This window comes from Camponotus vicinus, unplaced genomic scaffold (genome assembly GCF_025532165.1).
Source record: "Camponotus vicinus isolate PSW18456_S1 unplaced genomic scaffold, iyCamVici1.0 SCAF_1, whole genome shotgun sequence".
In the NCBI taxonomy this organism is placed as follows: domain Eukaryota; kingdom Metazoa; phylum Arthropoda; class Insecta; order Hymenoptera; family Formicidae; genus Camponotus; species Camponotus vicinus.
The window spans coordinates 29,387,203-29,403,573 of NW_028141945.1; the positions used below are offsets into that span (position 1 = coordinate 29,387,203).

Sequence of the window (16,371 nt, forward strand, 5' to 3'; positions counted from 1 at the left end):
TCAAATTAATGACACCATCTTATGTCCCCCTTGAAACCATACAACTTTTGTCTGAAACATTTTTGCTGAAAACGCTTCGTTGAAGAATTATCGAGGTGCGTTTTTTAAAATGGGACACCCTGTATAGCGTGGTATATCGGTGGAATGAGTTGTGATTAATATTCTGATTAATTTAATTTTTATTCAATTTATTTTATATACCGCCTAATTCTAAAAAATACGTCGTCATCATTTTCTGTTTATTTTTTTATCAAATTCAATAATATATCCATCACGTCGGCTGACTCATTTGCTGTTCGAAATAAAAGTTGCATATGTATATAATATTTGTACCTCTTCTACAAATAATATTCATAAAAATGTAAAATTTGATTAGGAAAATATAAAAGAGAAATACACATGTGCTATTTTTCAAAAAACTTTATTTTAACAGAAATAATAAACTGTTTTTTTCCTTTTTTACTCCCGACTGCTGCCAACCTACGGTTGGCAAAAGACGGAGGGAGTCTGCATTTCACCGAGCTCGGATCGGTTGTTTCCATTTTTCTCGATAACAATAACATAGTTATCGGTGTCATCTTTTGCACATCAGTTTTTTATTAACCAAGGATGGTTTAGAACATATAATTATCATTCTTTATTTTATTAATAAAAAGCGGAAAAACAATATTATTTCGTCTATACATGCTCTCATTGACTGCGAGTTAATTTAAGAAGCAAGAATGATTCATCAATGGGTGCGTTCCGAATTACGCATGAAACGCGTAGACTGCATAGAAAATCGTTCCGATTTAACCAATGCGCGCATTGGTAGCGCTTTAGTAGCGCTGAGAATTCTCTAGATTGTACTAACCGTACTAAATTCTTAGCACCCTTCCAGCGCATTGACTGCCTCTACTCTCGACTTGATGCAAAGTAGAGACCCTCTAATCAGAGTCACGAAATAACGTCAATAAGGTTGGGTCGGCAACGCCATGTTTTTACTAAAACCGAAAAGTATTGGTTGGATTCCAATTTTTTCGTCTCACATTTGCTGTCCATTTTGCTCTTCGTTCTTTATCGCGTGGAAAAACTTTCATTACATATCCTTTTTCAGTTGAATTATTACAATTTAATGCGGAACAACTAGGCATGTTTGTAATTTTAAATTATTTATTAAAAACATGGCGGCACCAATCGAAATTGGGGACGTTATTTCGTGACTCTGATTAGAGGGTCTCTAATGCAAAGCAGCTTTTTCTGCTGAACGCAGCCATTATCACACTCCGTGAAATTATCCATTGCCGCCATCTTAGATGCCTCATTTCCGTTGCAATAGACATTTCATTCCCCTCACCTTTTGGGCTTACCCCCGCAGCAATACGCTCTGTCCTGTATTTTTTAAGTCCATGTGAAAAAGTGAATTTATTTATCATTTATTTATCAAACATGGGAAAATTAGATGTTAAATTGTTGCGATATTTGACGTCGGAAGATTTTCGTGTTTTAACAGCGGTATGTATTTCTTAATCTATAATAGGATTTTTCAACTTGTATTCCTTTTTTATAAAATATTACAAACTGCACAAGAATTTACTTCCGTATTATTTTTTTCTTGATAAATATGCAAAATGGTCGCTTTTTCTCGCAATAAAATTTGTATATATTTTATCATGTCAAATGATGATTTTAACTTTTCAAATCTACTTATAATCTAAAAATAATAAACAGATTAATCTAATAATAAATATTTATCCAATCTTTTTTAGATTGAAATATGCTCCAAAAATCACGAACTCGTACCTGGAATTCTCGCTGCAAAAGTAGCGAATCTGCGTTATGGTGGAGTTCAGAAATTATTAAAAGAGTTGTGCAAGCACAAGTTGCTTAGCTATGAACGAGGGATGCGATGTAAGGCATAGGAAATCAGTTGTATATAACTAAATTTTGTTAAAAATACATTTAAAAAATGTTTAATAATAAATTTAGATGATGGTTATCGTTTGACAAATGCTGGTTATGATTACTTGGCTCTGAAAGTCTTAACACAAAGAGGAATAATTTCTTCATTTGGTAATCAGATTGGTGTTGGCAAGGAATCTAATATTTATATCGTTGCCAATGAAGAAGGGACTTCCCTTTGTCTAAAGTTACATAGGCTAGGTAGGACATGCTTCCGAAACATTAAAGGAAAAAGAGATTATCATCAACACAGGCATTTTGCATCTTGGTTATATTTATCAAGAATTTCGGCAGCTAGAGAGTTTGCCTATATGAAAGTGCTCCTGGATAGAGGTTTTCCTGTACCAAAGCCAATTGATTTTAACAGACATTGTGTTATAATGGAGCTGGTTGAAGGTGGACCTCTGTACGTTCATCAATAATATTTCCTGGATTATCAATAACATTTCTACTTTTTAGTTTTACATACTGTTTTGATTACACATGGCTTGTTTTATTTGCAGATGTAATGTACATGAAGTAAACAATGTAGAAGCATTGTATGATGAACTTATGGATTTGATTGTTAGATTGGCGAATCATGGTGTTATTCATGGAGACTTTAATGAATTTAACATAATGATCAAAGATGATGGTAAACCAATTATTATTGATTTTCCACAAATGGTTTCTACAGAACACGAGAATGCAGAAGAATACTTTCAAAGAGATGTGAACTGTATTCGTGATTTTTTTAAGAGACGTTTTGGGTATGTGAGTGAACTGTATCCAACTTTCCAAGATATATCGTAAGTAACAAAAAAAATGTATATTCTTTATTTCTTCTTATTCAATCTTTTATTAATTCAATAAATAACATTTGGTTTCTTTCAGACGTGAAGATTGCATAGATGCTGAAGTCAATGCTAGTGGCTTAATGAAACAGGTGCAAAAAGATCTTTTAAAAGAACTGAACATAACAATAGATGCTGAAAATGAAGAAGATAGTGAGACAGAAACATATGAGGATTGCATTAATAATGTCGAAGGTTTAGAAGATCGAATAAACAATTTACAGCTTAAATCTGAAATTTCTGAAAAAAAAGAAGAATCTACTGTTTTTACATGTAATGTAATAACAAAAGATAATAATGAATGTTTTGAGAAAATATCTACAATATGTTCTGAGAAACAAAACAATTCAGAAAATAAATGCAAACAGAATAATGAAAATATAGAAAATATAGTGGTTAATAAAGAACATAGTAATGCATTATATGATTTATCATCAAATGTAGAAGACAAGGTAGCTTATATTAATGATTATGATGATATAGAAAGTATACGGAGTGTCTCAACAGCTGCCACAATCGCTCCAGAAATGATAAAAAAAAGGGTAAAAATTGCACTTGACAATCGCGAGAAGAAGAGCCAATCAAAGAGGAAAATTGTGAAAGGAGAAGCGAGTGCAGTGACAAGGATACGAAGAGAAAATAGGGCTACAGTTAAAGAAAGTTTAACAGGAATTTGGGGTTTGGAATGAAGCAGTAGTCATACATTGTAAGTCATTTATCATGCATATAAGATAAAAATAATTTTAATTAAAAAGATATCATTTTGTTAATAATTTGATACAAATACACGTTCGTGAATATGATTTTTTTGTACATTTCCATTGTTTATCCTTTGCTGTTATCTCTACATGTTGCGATTATGAGTTACATAATAGAAATAATCGATTTCTGATGTTACCATACTTGTTTTTCGTGAGTCTTGTAAAAATATTAATTGGTGCAAATAAGATAAGTAAAATGTGTTTAAGAGAATTCATAAAAATACTTATCTTAATGTTAAGTATCTCTTATGTTGTGGGAAAACAATTTTGTGTGAAAAGAGTAATTTTCTCAAGAATATCCAATCTATTATTTGTTTAAATTATATATATATTATATAATTTATTAATATTCTTAAATGTGTGACTAGCACATAATGACAAAATATGTATCAAAACAACAATACAAAATGCATTATGATTTATTATTATTAAATGCTATATAAATTAAATGTATATAAAGATCTACACATTATTAATGAACAGTTTTGTGTACAATATTGCTAATATGAATTAATGTGAGACTTTTTTGCAACATATGTTAAGCTTACGCTAAATTAAATATAGAAAGTTCAGATATTTTCTTCCCCACATATTAAAAAAAAAAACTGATTTCCAAATCCAAAAGTAAAATTGTCACTATTCTAAGAGCAAAAACGTTACATTTTTTATATGACATTTATAGGGCACAGGTTTTATAGCTAGATTTATTTTATTTCTTTGCTCTTTTCTAATCAAAATCTAACAAATTCCTTTCTTTTAAAACGTTGAGCCAAATGGGTCATAGTTTTGAGGAATGTATCCCTCCCGACTATATACGAGATGCACTGGAAAAGATAAAAAAACATATTTAAGATTTCTAAAATTTCTGAATATATTCCAAATATTATTCATTGTGCTGGATTCAATCTCAAGTTTATAAATATATAAGTGAAAAGATAATCCTATCTTGTATTTTATATCACATAACGTTACTTTATCAACGTAACGCCACACGTGATTGCGGGAAAATAGGACTCATTGATAGCAGGAAGGAAAAGCGAGATTACAATATACAGTGCGCGGATCGATTTACTAGTTCCGACAAAATAGCGTATCTCTATGACGCAACGACCGATGGTGCAATCGTGAAATATAAACAAAAATAGGATCGATCAGTTTGTTGTGTCTACCAAGGAGATGTTCGCTGATAGCGGCAAAATTTGTCTCAGCGAACGATAATAAAATCACTGATAGCACAAGGCAAACATATACGTATAACTTGCGACACGTGTATATAAGCAGCGAGTTCTCTCCTGAACCCCGAGTCTCTTCGTTTCGTTCGTTCTGTGCTTGTCGGGATCTCAGGAAACGTGAATTTCTTCGACAAGCTAATTTTCGTGTTACAGTGATTTTTTTTTTTTAATCAAATCCTCAAACCATGACTAAGGACAATCTTACTGCTATATTGTACGCCGTCAACGATTTGCGTTTGGTTAGTACTTGATGCAGAAACGATGGCTAATCGAGCGCATCATTCTTATGATCTCTCGATCAAGTTTCGAACTTTCATTGAACTAATATTTTGTTTTAACTATTGAAGAACGATGAAAAAAATAGCACGAAACGCCACGTTATATAATAAATTATGTTTTATCGATCAAGTTTCGAACTTTCATTGAACTAATATTTTGTTTTAACTATTGAAGAACGATGAAAAAAATAGCACGAAACGCCACGTTATATGATAAATTATGTTTTATCAGTAGTTTGAAAAATGATAATTCTACTTTGTATAATTTAGTCGATGCAGTTTATAATTTTTTAAATATTATATTGTAATATAATAATATTCAATTTCTATATTAAAGTGTATTATTCTATTAAATTGTCAACTTTTGTAATATTTATTCGCGTTATAAGTGCAATCTAAAAAAAATAGAGTTCTTTTGCGTTTTTCTATGATTTTTTTTCTTGCAATCCTCAGATGTATGTTTGTTATTTTGAATATAAAAAAATGTAAAAAATAATATAGCTAAAAGGATTAAATTTTTTAATTTGTAAAAAATGGAAGTGGTATAGTATTTATTTTAATTATATATCATAGCATCAATTAAATATTATAATAATAATTAAAAATACTGTTGAAATTAACACTAAATTTCAACATATATAATCGATTTTATATATTTGTCCTTTAAATGATTAGGTCATAAACTATTCCAATTAGATTTAGAATATTAGAATTGTTTACTTGATCCGGATAGATCTCTTTACGTCAATTTTAGTTCATAGAATGATGTTATTTACGATAATATATCGCGCAAACATATCGTAGTGTAAAACTATTTTTCATATATTAATATATATGTAAAATAATTAAATGTATGTAAGAAAATAATTGATTACCTTTTTTGGGGACAAAATCCTCGAATATCAATAATATAGGATAATTTTGTAAAATAAATGTTTATAAATTCTTTGATTTAATCTTTTAGAAATACTAATATGTCATGTTGCGTATATAATTATAATTCTTTTTCTCAAGAAACAAATATAATTATCTATTATCGCGATACTACGTAAGCAACTTTACAGATAATTTTATTTATATTTTCATAATACATCATACGAATTATAAGAAAGATAAACTACGGATGGCCTATTGAGATTATCACGAAAACATTATTTTTTAATATTTAAATTATCATTGCTGCGATTACACGTTGACCCTTAAGTATAAGAGATTGCAGCCGCTTTATAAATTGACTGCACTTATGCCCGATTTCACCAACCGCGTTTAACTTTAATCTTAGTTTAACTCACTCTTTGTCTCTTTCTAAAGGAAGAGTTAGAAGACGCGGTTGGTGAAATCGGGCATTAGTGTAACAGATTGATCTTTAAATTTGCATTATTCAAGTATTCTCATTAAACAATAATCTCTTTTCCGTACCAAGACCATTTTTGCTTCAACAAAAATAGAAAACATAGAAACTTTAAATCAATTCTTCATTAAAATTGACGATTCACATCACATTTCTACATTGTGTGTGTGTGTGTGTGTGTAATCTTTCTTTATTATTAATAAATATGTGTCTTGCAATTAGATCTAATGGACTAAATTTAATTAATCTTTTTTTTTTTTTTTAGGAAAATACGAGTATTGAAGAACCAGGAGACAATGGTAAAAATATTATTTTTCTCTTATTATTTATTGTCAATATCTTCCTTATCAGTATATTCCAATAAAATAAACATATTGTCAAGAAATTCTATTAGTGTACACTATTCCTTTAAAGAAAATAATGTTGCTAGCAAAGAAACATTGAGTAATTTATGCTGCTTGTGAAAATTGTATCATTAATATTAATTTACATTTCTTATCAGATTTGAATAATTATAACTTTATTAATGATAAAGAATATAATTAACACTAATAATATTATTTTCACTAACAGTTTAAATTAATCAACATTTCTTTGCTAGCAAAATTATTCTTTCTTCAAAGAAATATTGCACGTGCGTGAAAATCTATTTTTACATTGATTTAATATATAAAAGCAGAGCATTCTTTATTCGAACGTTACTTAATATCTTGATATGAATCAATTTACATTGAATGCTATTAACAACATGCGCGATGACGTTCGAAATAATACGCAACACTATTCTAGATATGTACGTAAGCGTGATAAATTAAAAGAATTAATTTGTACTTAAAGTTTCTATTACTATTGAATGCATGTATATTTGGAGTTTATTATATATAATTATATATATTATATATTATATATTATTTATTATATATAATTATATATAATTAGTTGAAAAGATACTTTATTTATAAAATTATGAAAAATCAGAAAAAATTACATAAAATGTTGATCTAAATAAGAATTAACTTCATTGAGATATTAAAGAATTAATAGAAACAAACATTTATTATTTTTTATACATTTTAATAGATTAGGAAATAATTTTAATTCAAATTAAAGAAATATTAAAATAATAATAAGAATATTGAGAAAAATCTAAATTATGATAAAATTTGAAAAATTGATGAAATATAACAAATATGACTAATATATAATAATCGATATAACTATCAATATTAAAGATGATAAAAATGAATCACACTAGCAAGATAGAAAATTTTATTATTTTATTGCAGAGGTGCTTATAGAAATGGGATGCGTAGGAATTTGTGGATCGGATGTTCATTATCTCGTTAATGGAAGGATCGGCGACTTTATCTTGGAGAAACCCATGATTATCGGTCATGAGTCTTCTGGTACTGTTGCTAAACTTGGAAAAAATGTCAAGAATTTGAAAGTATGTATATCGTTTATGTTACACATACATATACATATAATTATGTTTTTATTAAATGATCATGTTATTATCTATTGAAGAATTATCTGTTTGTATTATTCCCGTATAAAATATACTCTTATGCACATTCTTCATTTCTTGTACAGGTTGGCGACCGCGTTGGCATTGAACCCGGTGTACCTTGTAGGATATGCAATTTTTGCAAGGAGGGACGTTATAATTTATGCAAGGATATAGCGTTTTGCGCGACTCCGCCCGTGCACGGCAGCTTGAGACGTTTTTACAAACATGCGGCTGATTTCTGCTTCAAGTGAGCTTAACTAATATATTTCGTTCGCATAAATTTATATTGTAAAATGTAATAGTATGCGAACACGCAAACAATGCTTAGATAACTTTCTAAAATATATATAATTTAATTTTAAAAAATAATAATTTTGCAAATTAACAAAAATTAATTATGTAACAGATTGCCCGATCACGTGAGTTTAGAAGAAGGAGCGCTTTTAGAACCATTGGCAGTGGGAGTGCATGCTTGTAAACGTAGTGAAATCAACATCAATTCTAAAGTATTAATCCTGGGAGCTGGTCCAATTGGTTTGGTGACGTTATTGGTAGCCAAAGCTATGGGCGCAAATAAAGTCGTTGTCACGGGTATGTGCTTAAAATATAAAATCTTAGACGAAAGAGAAAGTGCTCTTAAGTTAGAAAATTCAGATGATCTTTTTTCTGATGTATGTATATATTAAATAAAAAATAAGATGATCTATCTTATTTTTTATTTAATATATACATACTACTTTTATTTAAATAGTCTCTGCAAACAATTGAGAGAAGCATAAGCTAATAAATTGACAAATATATTTGTACCTTATTATTAATTATTTATAGTAAAAGTAATCACACAGTGAAATAAATGATACGATAACGTACGATACGTGAAATAAAAGACAAGTACGTATTTAAAGGTTTTTCTCTTTTTATTAAATTATTTTATGCGTCAAATCAATTTTTATGTTAATTTTTATAAAATAAAAGATAAGATAACATAACTTGTGCTGGAAGAAAATTGTAATGATTACATTTTTAATGATAATAAAATTTCTTACTTAACGTATATTGCAAATCATTTAAAAATGATAATAGTTTATCAAGTTATATCAAGCGAGAGATACGTATGAGAGAAAGAAATACATTCACATTTGAGATATGGAGATTGTGCAACAGTGTTGCAATTGTAAGATAAGTCGTCGAGATTGCACTTAGCATGACAAATACTACTTGTAGAACAAGGACATGCATTATCAAGATCATATACTCACAATATGTCACATATTATGTAGTAGTCTTTAGTAGTGTCACTTTTTTATTTGAATTGTATATTAAAAAGGATACAGTGGAGAGCGGTCCTTTTCAAAATAATATTTTTTTTTTTTCTAATACATGTATCTCCATCTTTTTTGTGTAGATAATAAAATATACATTCTATAAGTAACATACAAGTTCTCTTTTGATGAATTCTAAATGTAATCTATAGAAGTTGTAAATAAGATGTAAATATAGGCATGATTTATATTTATAGATATCGCAGAAAATAAACTGAAGATGGCGAAGAAACTTGGCGCCGATGATACATATCTATTCCGAAAGGATAGGTCAGAAAAGGACGTAGTGGCTGACATTCATGCAATTTTTGATGATGAACCTAACAGAACAATAGATGCGTCCGGTGCACAAGCATCAATTCGCTTGGCGATTTTTGTAAGTTTCAAAATATACACCTTTATAATATATACTTATATATATAATATACATATGTAATATATTTAACATATTTAATACTCTAAATCGTATTTATATTGTATTATCAGGCAACAAAATCTGGTGGAATCGTGACATTAGTGGGAATGGGTGCTCCAGAGATACAAATTCCATTATTAAATGCTGCGAGTAGGGAAGTTGACATCAGAGGTGTCTTCCGATATGTAAATAAGTAAGTTCCAGTAATTAACGACAATAGATATTAAATATAATGACATTTTGAAACATATATATATATATATATATATATATATATATATATATATATATTACGATTCTAAGTTTTATATACAGGGTGAATTTTTTATCTTGAGACATCGAAATATCTCGTAAAGTCTAAAAGATACGATAAAATGTTTCAGACAAAAGTTGTATGATTTCAAGGGGGACATAAGATGGTGCCATTAGTTTGACCTTAAAGAGTCACCTGAAGGTCACGTGAAAGTCACTTCCAACTTTTTAAATGGGACACCCTATATGCTTTTACATATTCTTGTAGTTCATCTCGAGAGCTTTCCAAAACACTATAATTAAGTTAGTTTTCGTTAAGTAGAAATCATTTCTTAATTTTACATAAACCGCAAAATATTTTGTAAAATATTCATTTTTCGATTTTTATCTTACCTTAATACTTTTATGTACAAAATAATGAGAGGAATCAATTGGTGTAAAGAAAACACATAATTGTTTCGAAAAAAAAAAATATGTAATTGTTAATTGCAATTTACATTTTTTTTCTTAAAAATAACTATGTGTTTTCTTTACACCAGTTGATTCCTCTCATTATTTTGTACGTAAAAGTATTAAGTTAGGATAATCGAAAAATGAATATTTTACAAGATATTTTACGGTTTATGTAAAATGAAGAAATGATTTCAAGCCTCAATAACTCAAAAAGTACCTAACGAAAAGGTACTTAATTATAGTGTTTTGGAAAGCTCTCGAGATAAGCTACAAGAATATGCAAAAATATATAGGGTGTTCCATTTAAAAAAATTGAAGTGACCTTCAAATGACTCTTCAAGGTCAAACCAATGGTACCATCTTATGGCCCCCTCGAAACCATACAACTTTTGTCTGAAACATTTTTGTTTGCTGGGCTTAGTTTTTGAGATATTTTACTGTCTAAGTTAAAATGGGACACCCTGTATATATATATATATATATATATATATATATATATATATATATATATATATATATATATATATATATATATAACTATAAGAAATTAGGCTCTGTGTATTAAAACATAAACTTAAATTTAAAGGCCATAAGAGCTAAACGCGGATGATAGTGCGTAAGTTCAACGAGAAAATAAGTTTTTCGTTGAAACTTATTTGTGTGCACAGGGCACAAATTTTCTTGGTACGATACCAAGCAAATTTAAATAATTCTCAATTCGAGAATTTATTTAATTATTATCCCTCTTTCCCCCCTGTAATGGATAATAATTAAATAAATTCTCGAATTGAGAATTATTTAAATTTGCTTGGTATCGTACCAAGAAAATTTGTGCCCTGTGCACACAAATAAGTTTCAACGAAAAACTTATTTTCTCGTTGAACTTACGCACTATCATCCGCGTTTAGCTCTTATGGCCTTTAAATTTAAGTTTATGTTTTAATACACAGAGCCTAATTTCTTATAGTTATTTAAAATTCACGCCGGCGGAAGATGGCGTTATTCTTCAATTTAATATATAATTGTAGGCGACCGAGAAGTATCGAGTTGAGGGGTCTGAATAGCTCAGTGGTAAGAGCAGTCGCCCGGCAAGCGAAAGACTCGGGTTCGATTCCCGATTCAGCGACTTTCGGCCCGATATTTTTCTCGCCTACAACATTACAGGGGGGAAAGAGGGATAATAATTAAATAAATTCTCGAATTGAGAATTATTTAAATTTGCTTGGTATCGTACCAAGAAAATTTGTGCCCTGTGCACACAAATAAGTTTCAACGAAAAACTTATTTTCTCGTTGAACTTACGCACTATCATCCGCGTTTAGCTCTTATGGCCTTTAAATTTAAGTTTATATATATATATATATATATATATATATATATATATATATATATATATATATAATTTAGAATTGTAATTAATTTATTTTTCAGAAAGAGATTTAAACTTTTTAGCTTAATATTATATTTAATAAAATTTTTCCTATGTATAATTTTTTTTCAATTCGTAGCTATAACGACGCATTGGAACTTATCGCATCTGGCAGAGTAAACGTAAAGCCGTTGATTACTCACAATTATAAAATGGAGGACACCATGCAAGCGTTTGAGACTAGTAGAACTGGTGCGGGCGATGCTATTAAAGTTATGATTCACTGTAAGTAGATGGATCATAGCAAGATTTTGAGTCTCAAAATTTTAAATGTGATAGTGGTCTTCTGTAAAAAAATGCTATATAAAGAAATTGTAATGACATGTTAAACTGAATTTTATCGTTTTCCTATGTAATAAATTGTTACATTATAACTTAATATGCACAAACATAAGGAAATATGAGGAAACTAAATAAATATATTCGTGCATAGATATACGCATATGTATCGACATAAATTGAGATTTTGAAGAAATCTTTTTCAATATTGCATGAATTTTTTATCGTGCTATCTCGTATAACACTGAAATGCTAATTTAGATATCATGCATCTTCGACTATCAGTAATGCAAAAAGCATTCTTGAATATTGTACAGAAATCGCATATGTATAATGCGTCATTGTATATGCAATAGAATACAATAGCTCAAAAGAGTGAAGATATACAACACGAAACGATCGAATTTCAGTTACGAAACAATATTCGTGCCTGTTTTAATATTCTTTTAAATGATGATATATTTTATATGATATATCTTAGCAATAAAGAGTATTTTAACATTTTCTTTGGACAGAGAAAATATATCTATCAATATATATCTATATATCTTTCAATACATATAGCTTTTTTATTTTTTTTATATCCTCGAAATATACATATACAGACATTTTTTTTTAATTTTTCCTCGAAAATTATACTTTTAATTTTTTTTAAATAATATATTTAAAATTAGATTATAGATTTTCCAACTTAATATCCTCTTCAATAATTAAATAGTAAAGTATAATAATTATATGCCAATCATAGTTTATAAATTAATATTTAATATTCCATAATTGTTAAGACATTTTAAAGTTTATACTCGTGTCAAATAATAGATACATCTATTCATTGTTGTTACATTTTCCATGATTATTATTTTATGCTTTTCATCTTCCTCTCTAAATATATACTTATTTCATAATAAGTTAATAAGACTAAATATATATACTTATAAATATATATACTTATTTCATAATAATTAGAAAATTTAAAACGGATAAACTTAATTACTATAATTGGTTCATTGTTCTAATTTTTCAAAGTTCGCGGTATCACTTCTCCAACTGCATACTTCAGTTAGAATCGTGTAATCGTGTCGCGACGAGTCGGCTACCGGCTACATTTCGCTCCGCATTTTCTTTGGTTTTATTCATAGACATATTAACATAGACTGCTTACAGAGAGAAGAATGAGAGGTGTCACGGCCCGCTTTTAGGTGATCCCTGAAAGCGATACGCCCTCTGTGGACCTTGAAAACGTGCACCTAAACTACGAAGCCAAGGTGCACGAATGTTCTCAGAGGGTAACATATAAGGTGCACAATTTCTGGTTCTGATCCGTGCTATGTGCACAAAATGTCGGTAGCACCAGTGCTGTATAGCAAGGTGCTCACGTATATCAAATAAATTTTAATATAAATGAGAAATGACGAATTTGCGATCCTCTCTCTCTCTCTCTCTCTCTCTCTATATATATATATATATATATATATATATATATATATTTTTTTTTTTTTTTTCTTTTTTTATTATATGAATGCAATGAGCAGCGACATATTGTTTAAGAACAATCATGTTTTCTTTACATTAACTGATTCCTCTTATTATTCTGTGCATAAAATTATTAAAGTAAAATAATTGAAAAATGAACATTTTATCAGATATTTTATAATTTATATAAAATTATGTCAACTTAAAGAATCAAATATCTCGTTAACTATTCAATGTGTGTGTGTGTGTGTGTGTGTGTGTGTGTGTGTGTGTGTGTGTGTGTGTGTGTGTGTGTGTGTGTGTGGGTGTGTGTGTGTGTGTAGCGTACACGGGAGTTATGTGAGCAAGCGAGAAGGTAATAAGAGAGAGCAAAATGGCAATAAGAATGAGCGAGATAGCAATAGCACGAGCAACGAAGACTCGGAAATCGAGTGTTTCTTGCAGCCTGGCATATTATTTCTCTCTCGCTCGCTCCTATTACTATCTCGCTCGCTTCTGTTATTGTTTCACTCTCTCTTACATACTCATGTATTGTCATGCTCATCTCGTTATCAAATCTACCGCTGGCAAGCGGCCGATGACAAATTATGACAAATAAATAAGTTAATTATTTTAAGATATATTTATAAGGGTAAGGGAGTAATTTTAATGGAATAATGAAAATTTTGCGATTAAAATAACATCAAACACGGTATCAATCGGATAAACATAGTTAAATATATAATCAAAATTTTTATTATCAGACCAATTAAAAATTATCCGATTTACGTCGTGTTTGATATCATTTTAATCGCAAAAATCTTAATAATTCATTAAAATTACTTTCAAATGAATAAAATAAAAAATAGGAGTTTCAGTTTTTATTTTATAAAATGTTTACATTCGCGAGGAAGCCGAGTCCGCTTATCTTTACGACCTGTCAAGTGCGAGAGCGACAGCGAAACCGCGAGTCGAGAGCGAGCGAGATGACCTATCATCAAAGAATTCCGAAGTCTCTTACAATCGGCTTCTTCACTTCCTCTATCCATTCGCAATTTACGAGATTATAAAGTAAAAACTGAAACTTTTACTTTTTATTTTATCGATATGAAAGTAATTTTAATGAATTATTGAGATTTTTGCGATTAAAATGATATCAAACTAGAGCACTAAAAACGTAGGTATTCTCGTCCGCCATTTTTCTTCCAACCGTATGTGAAGGTTAGGTATGTTTTGTATATGTCAAACGTCAATAACCTTTACAGTCTCGAGGTTATAAACACATCGTGTCTTCGTTTCATCGTCGCATAAAGTTCTAATGGTGCTTTCAAAATGCCTGGCTGCAGTTGACATTTTACAAATAGCCAAAACTTAACTTAAAAATACAAATATGTGAAAATATGACAAAACTGCAACATAAAGACAATTTTTGCGATGAGTATTATTTAAATAACATGCCTTTAATCCTTGAAATTGTTCCAAATATGTAATGCTTCAAAAACGTGCAATGAAACGGAGACACGATATGTTGATTTACGAAAAATATGACACATTCTACTTGCGCGTTTAAGAACATATGTCTGATTAATTAAGAATCAATTAACACCTATTTTCAGTTTAACAGAATCGATATTTAAAATTAATTTTTAGATTAATCGCGAGATCGAAAAGCGTATGTATGTACAATCAATGCGTATTGACATATATGAAAACATACCTAACCTTTCATGCAGTTGGAAGAAAAATGGCGGATGAGAATACTCACATTCACAGTATATACAGTGGCGCAACTCTCCCGATTTTATATTGGCCAAAATGGAGTGCGCATGCGCGAAATAAAGGAGTTGAATAGTAACGCCATCTAAACTTCTCTCTCGCTTACTCTTTCGTTTTTCGTTCTCTCTCACACATTTAAATACTCAGTTTAAATGGCTGCGTTCCATTTGAACGCTTAAGGTGGAAGCACATAAAATTGCAGGAGCACATAACCATAAGCATAAGAAAATTGATTGGTTCATTTTCTTATGCATATATTTGTGGACCAATCAATTTCCTTATGCTTATGGTTATGCGCCTATGCAATTTTATGTGCTTTCACCTTTACACGCTTAAAGCATCATTCTGTCTTTGTTGCACATCGAATATCAAACGAAGATAGAGCGACGCTTTCAGCGCTGAAAGCGTAAAAAGGAACGCAGCCAATGCCTACCTAAGTATATCGCGTAATAAATGACTTTTACATGTCGTTCGCGCCAATTTATCATTGTTTATTTTATTATAAATATTAATAATATTGTATATAATTAATTATATATTTATCTTTTGTATTTTGTATTTTTATATTTTTTTTGCTTTTTGAATATATTATAACAATTTATCTCTATATATATCATTAAAATATATTATTTTGAGTTCTAACATCATTATATCGATGCTATTAGCATTAACAGCGTCTCTTTTTGAACCCATGTTTGTATCAATGGCCGGTATTCATAGTCCGATCTTATATTTAAGATTGTCTTAAGTCTGGTCCGAGGGTGACTTAAGACCTCATTCAACCAATCAAATGGCTGCGTAGCATTTTAAGCTCGAACTTAAAGCCGACGGCACACGGTACGATTTTTCGTACTGGATTTGATAAGATTTAGTAAAATACTAAAAATGCACCAATCAGAATGCAGCATTTCTAATATTTTACTAAATCTTATCAAATCCAGTACAAAAAATTGTACCGTGTGCCGTAGGCTTAAGACGATCTCAAATATAAGATCGGACTATGAATACCGGCCAATGAGTTTAAAAGAGAAGAAAAATGAGAGAGTAAGCGAGAAAGAAGTTTAGATGGCGTTACGATCAACTCCTT

The 16,371-nt window shown here is 29.6% G+C and overlaps 2 protein-coding genes across 2 annotated transcripts; both read left to right on the top strand.

Moving 5' to 3' along the window:
* The first annotated feature begins 1,308 nt into the window (after window positions 1-1,308).
* Window positions 1,309-7,787, top strand: Riok2 (RIO kinase 2). The gene is made up of 7 exons (XM_083105663.1): window positions 1,309-1,494; window positions 1,749-1,890; window positions 1,969-2,347; window positions 2,445-2,729; window positions 2,815-3,480; window positions 6,662-6,695; window positions 7,683-7,787. Exons 1-5 carry the CDS (start codon window positions 1,429-1,431, stop codon window positions 3,461-3,463), a joined length of 1,521 nt encoding a protein of 506 aa, XP_082961789.1. The 5' UTR covers window positions 1,309-1,428; the 3' UTR covers window positions 3,464-3,480; window positions 6,662-6,695; window positions 7,683-7,787.
* LOC145975342 (sorbitol dehydrogenase) lies at window positions 4,731-12,562 on the top strand. Its single transcript, XM_083105794.1, has 8 exons — window positions 4,731-5,006; window positions 6,662-6,695; window positions 7,683-7,843; window positions 7,990-8,153; window positions 8,313-8,497; window positions 9,426-9,604; window positions 9,715-9,836; window positions 11,857-12,562. Exons 1-8 carry the CDS (start codon window positions 4,953-4,955, stop codon window positions 12,008-12,010), a joined length of 1,053 nt encoding a protein of 350 aa, XP_082961920.1. The 5' UTR covers window positions 4,731-4,952; the 3' UTR covers window positions 12,011-12,562.
* Window positions 12,563-16,371: the final 3,809 nt, after the last annotated feature.

What these genes read in the sequence shown, in the direction of transcription:
- LOC145975342 (XM_083105794.1), top strand. Translation starts at nt 4,953, where the DNA reads ATGACTAAGGACAATCTTACTGCTATATTGTACGCCGTCAACGATTTG. An exon ending in CCGTCAACGATTTGCGTTTG is followed by an intron (nt 5,007 to 6,661) that starts GTTAGTACTTGA and finishes TTTTTTTTTTAG; the next exon opens with GAAAATACGAGTATTGAAGA. An exon ending in AAAATGTCAAGAATTTGAAA is followed by an intron (nt 7,844 to 7,989) that starts GTATGTATATCG and finishes TTTCTTGTACAG; the next exon opens with GTTGGCGACCGCGTTGGCAT.
- Riok2 (XM_083105663.1), top strand. Translation starts at nt 1,429, where the DNA reads ATGGGAAAATTAGATGTTAAATTGTTGCGATATTTGACGTCGGAAGAT. An exon ending in ATTTTCGTGTTTTAACAGCG is followed by an intron (nt 1,495 to 1,748) that starts GTATGTATTTCT and finishes AATCTTTTTTAG; the next exon opens with ATTGAAATATGCTCCAAAAA. An exon ending in CCAACTTTCCAAGATATATC is followed by an intron (nt 2,730 to 2,814) that starts GTAAGTAACAAA and finishes GGTTTCTTTCAG; the next exon opens with ACGTGAAGATTGCATAGATG.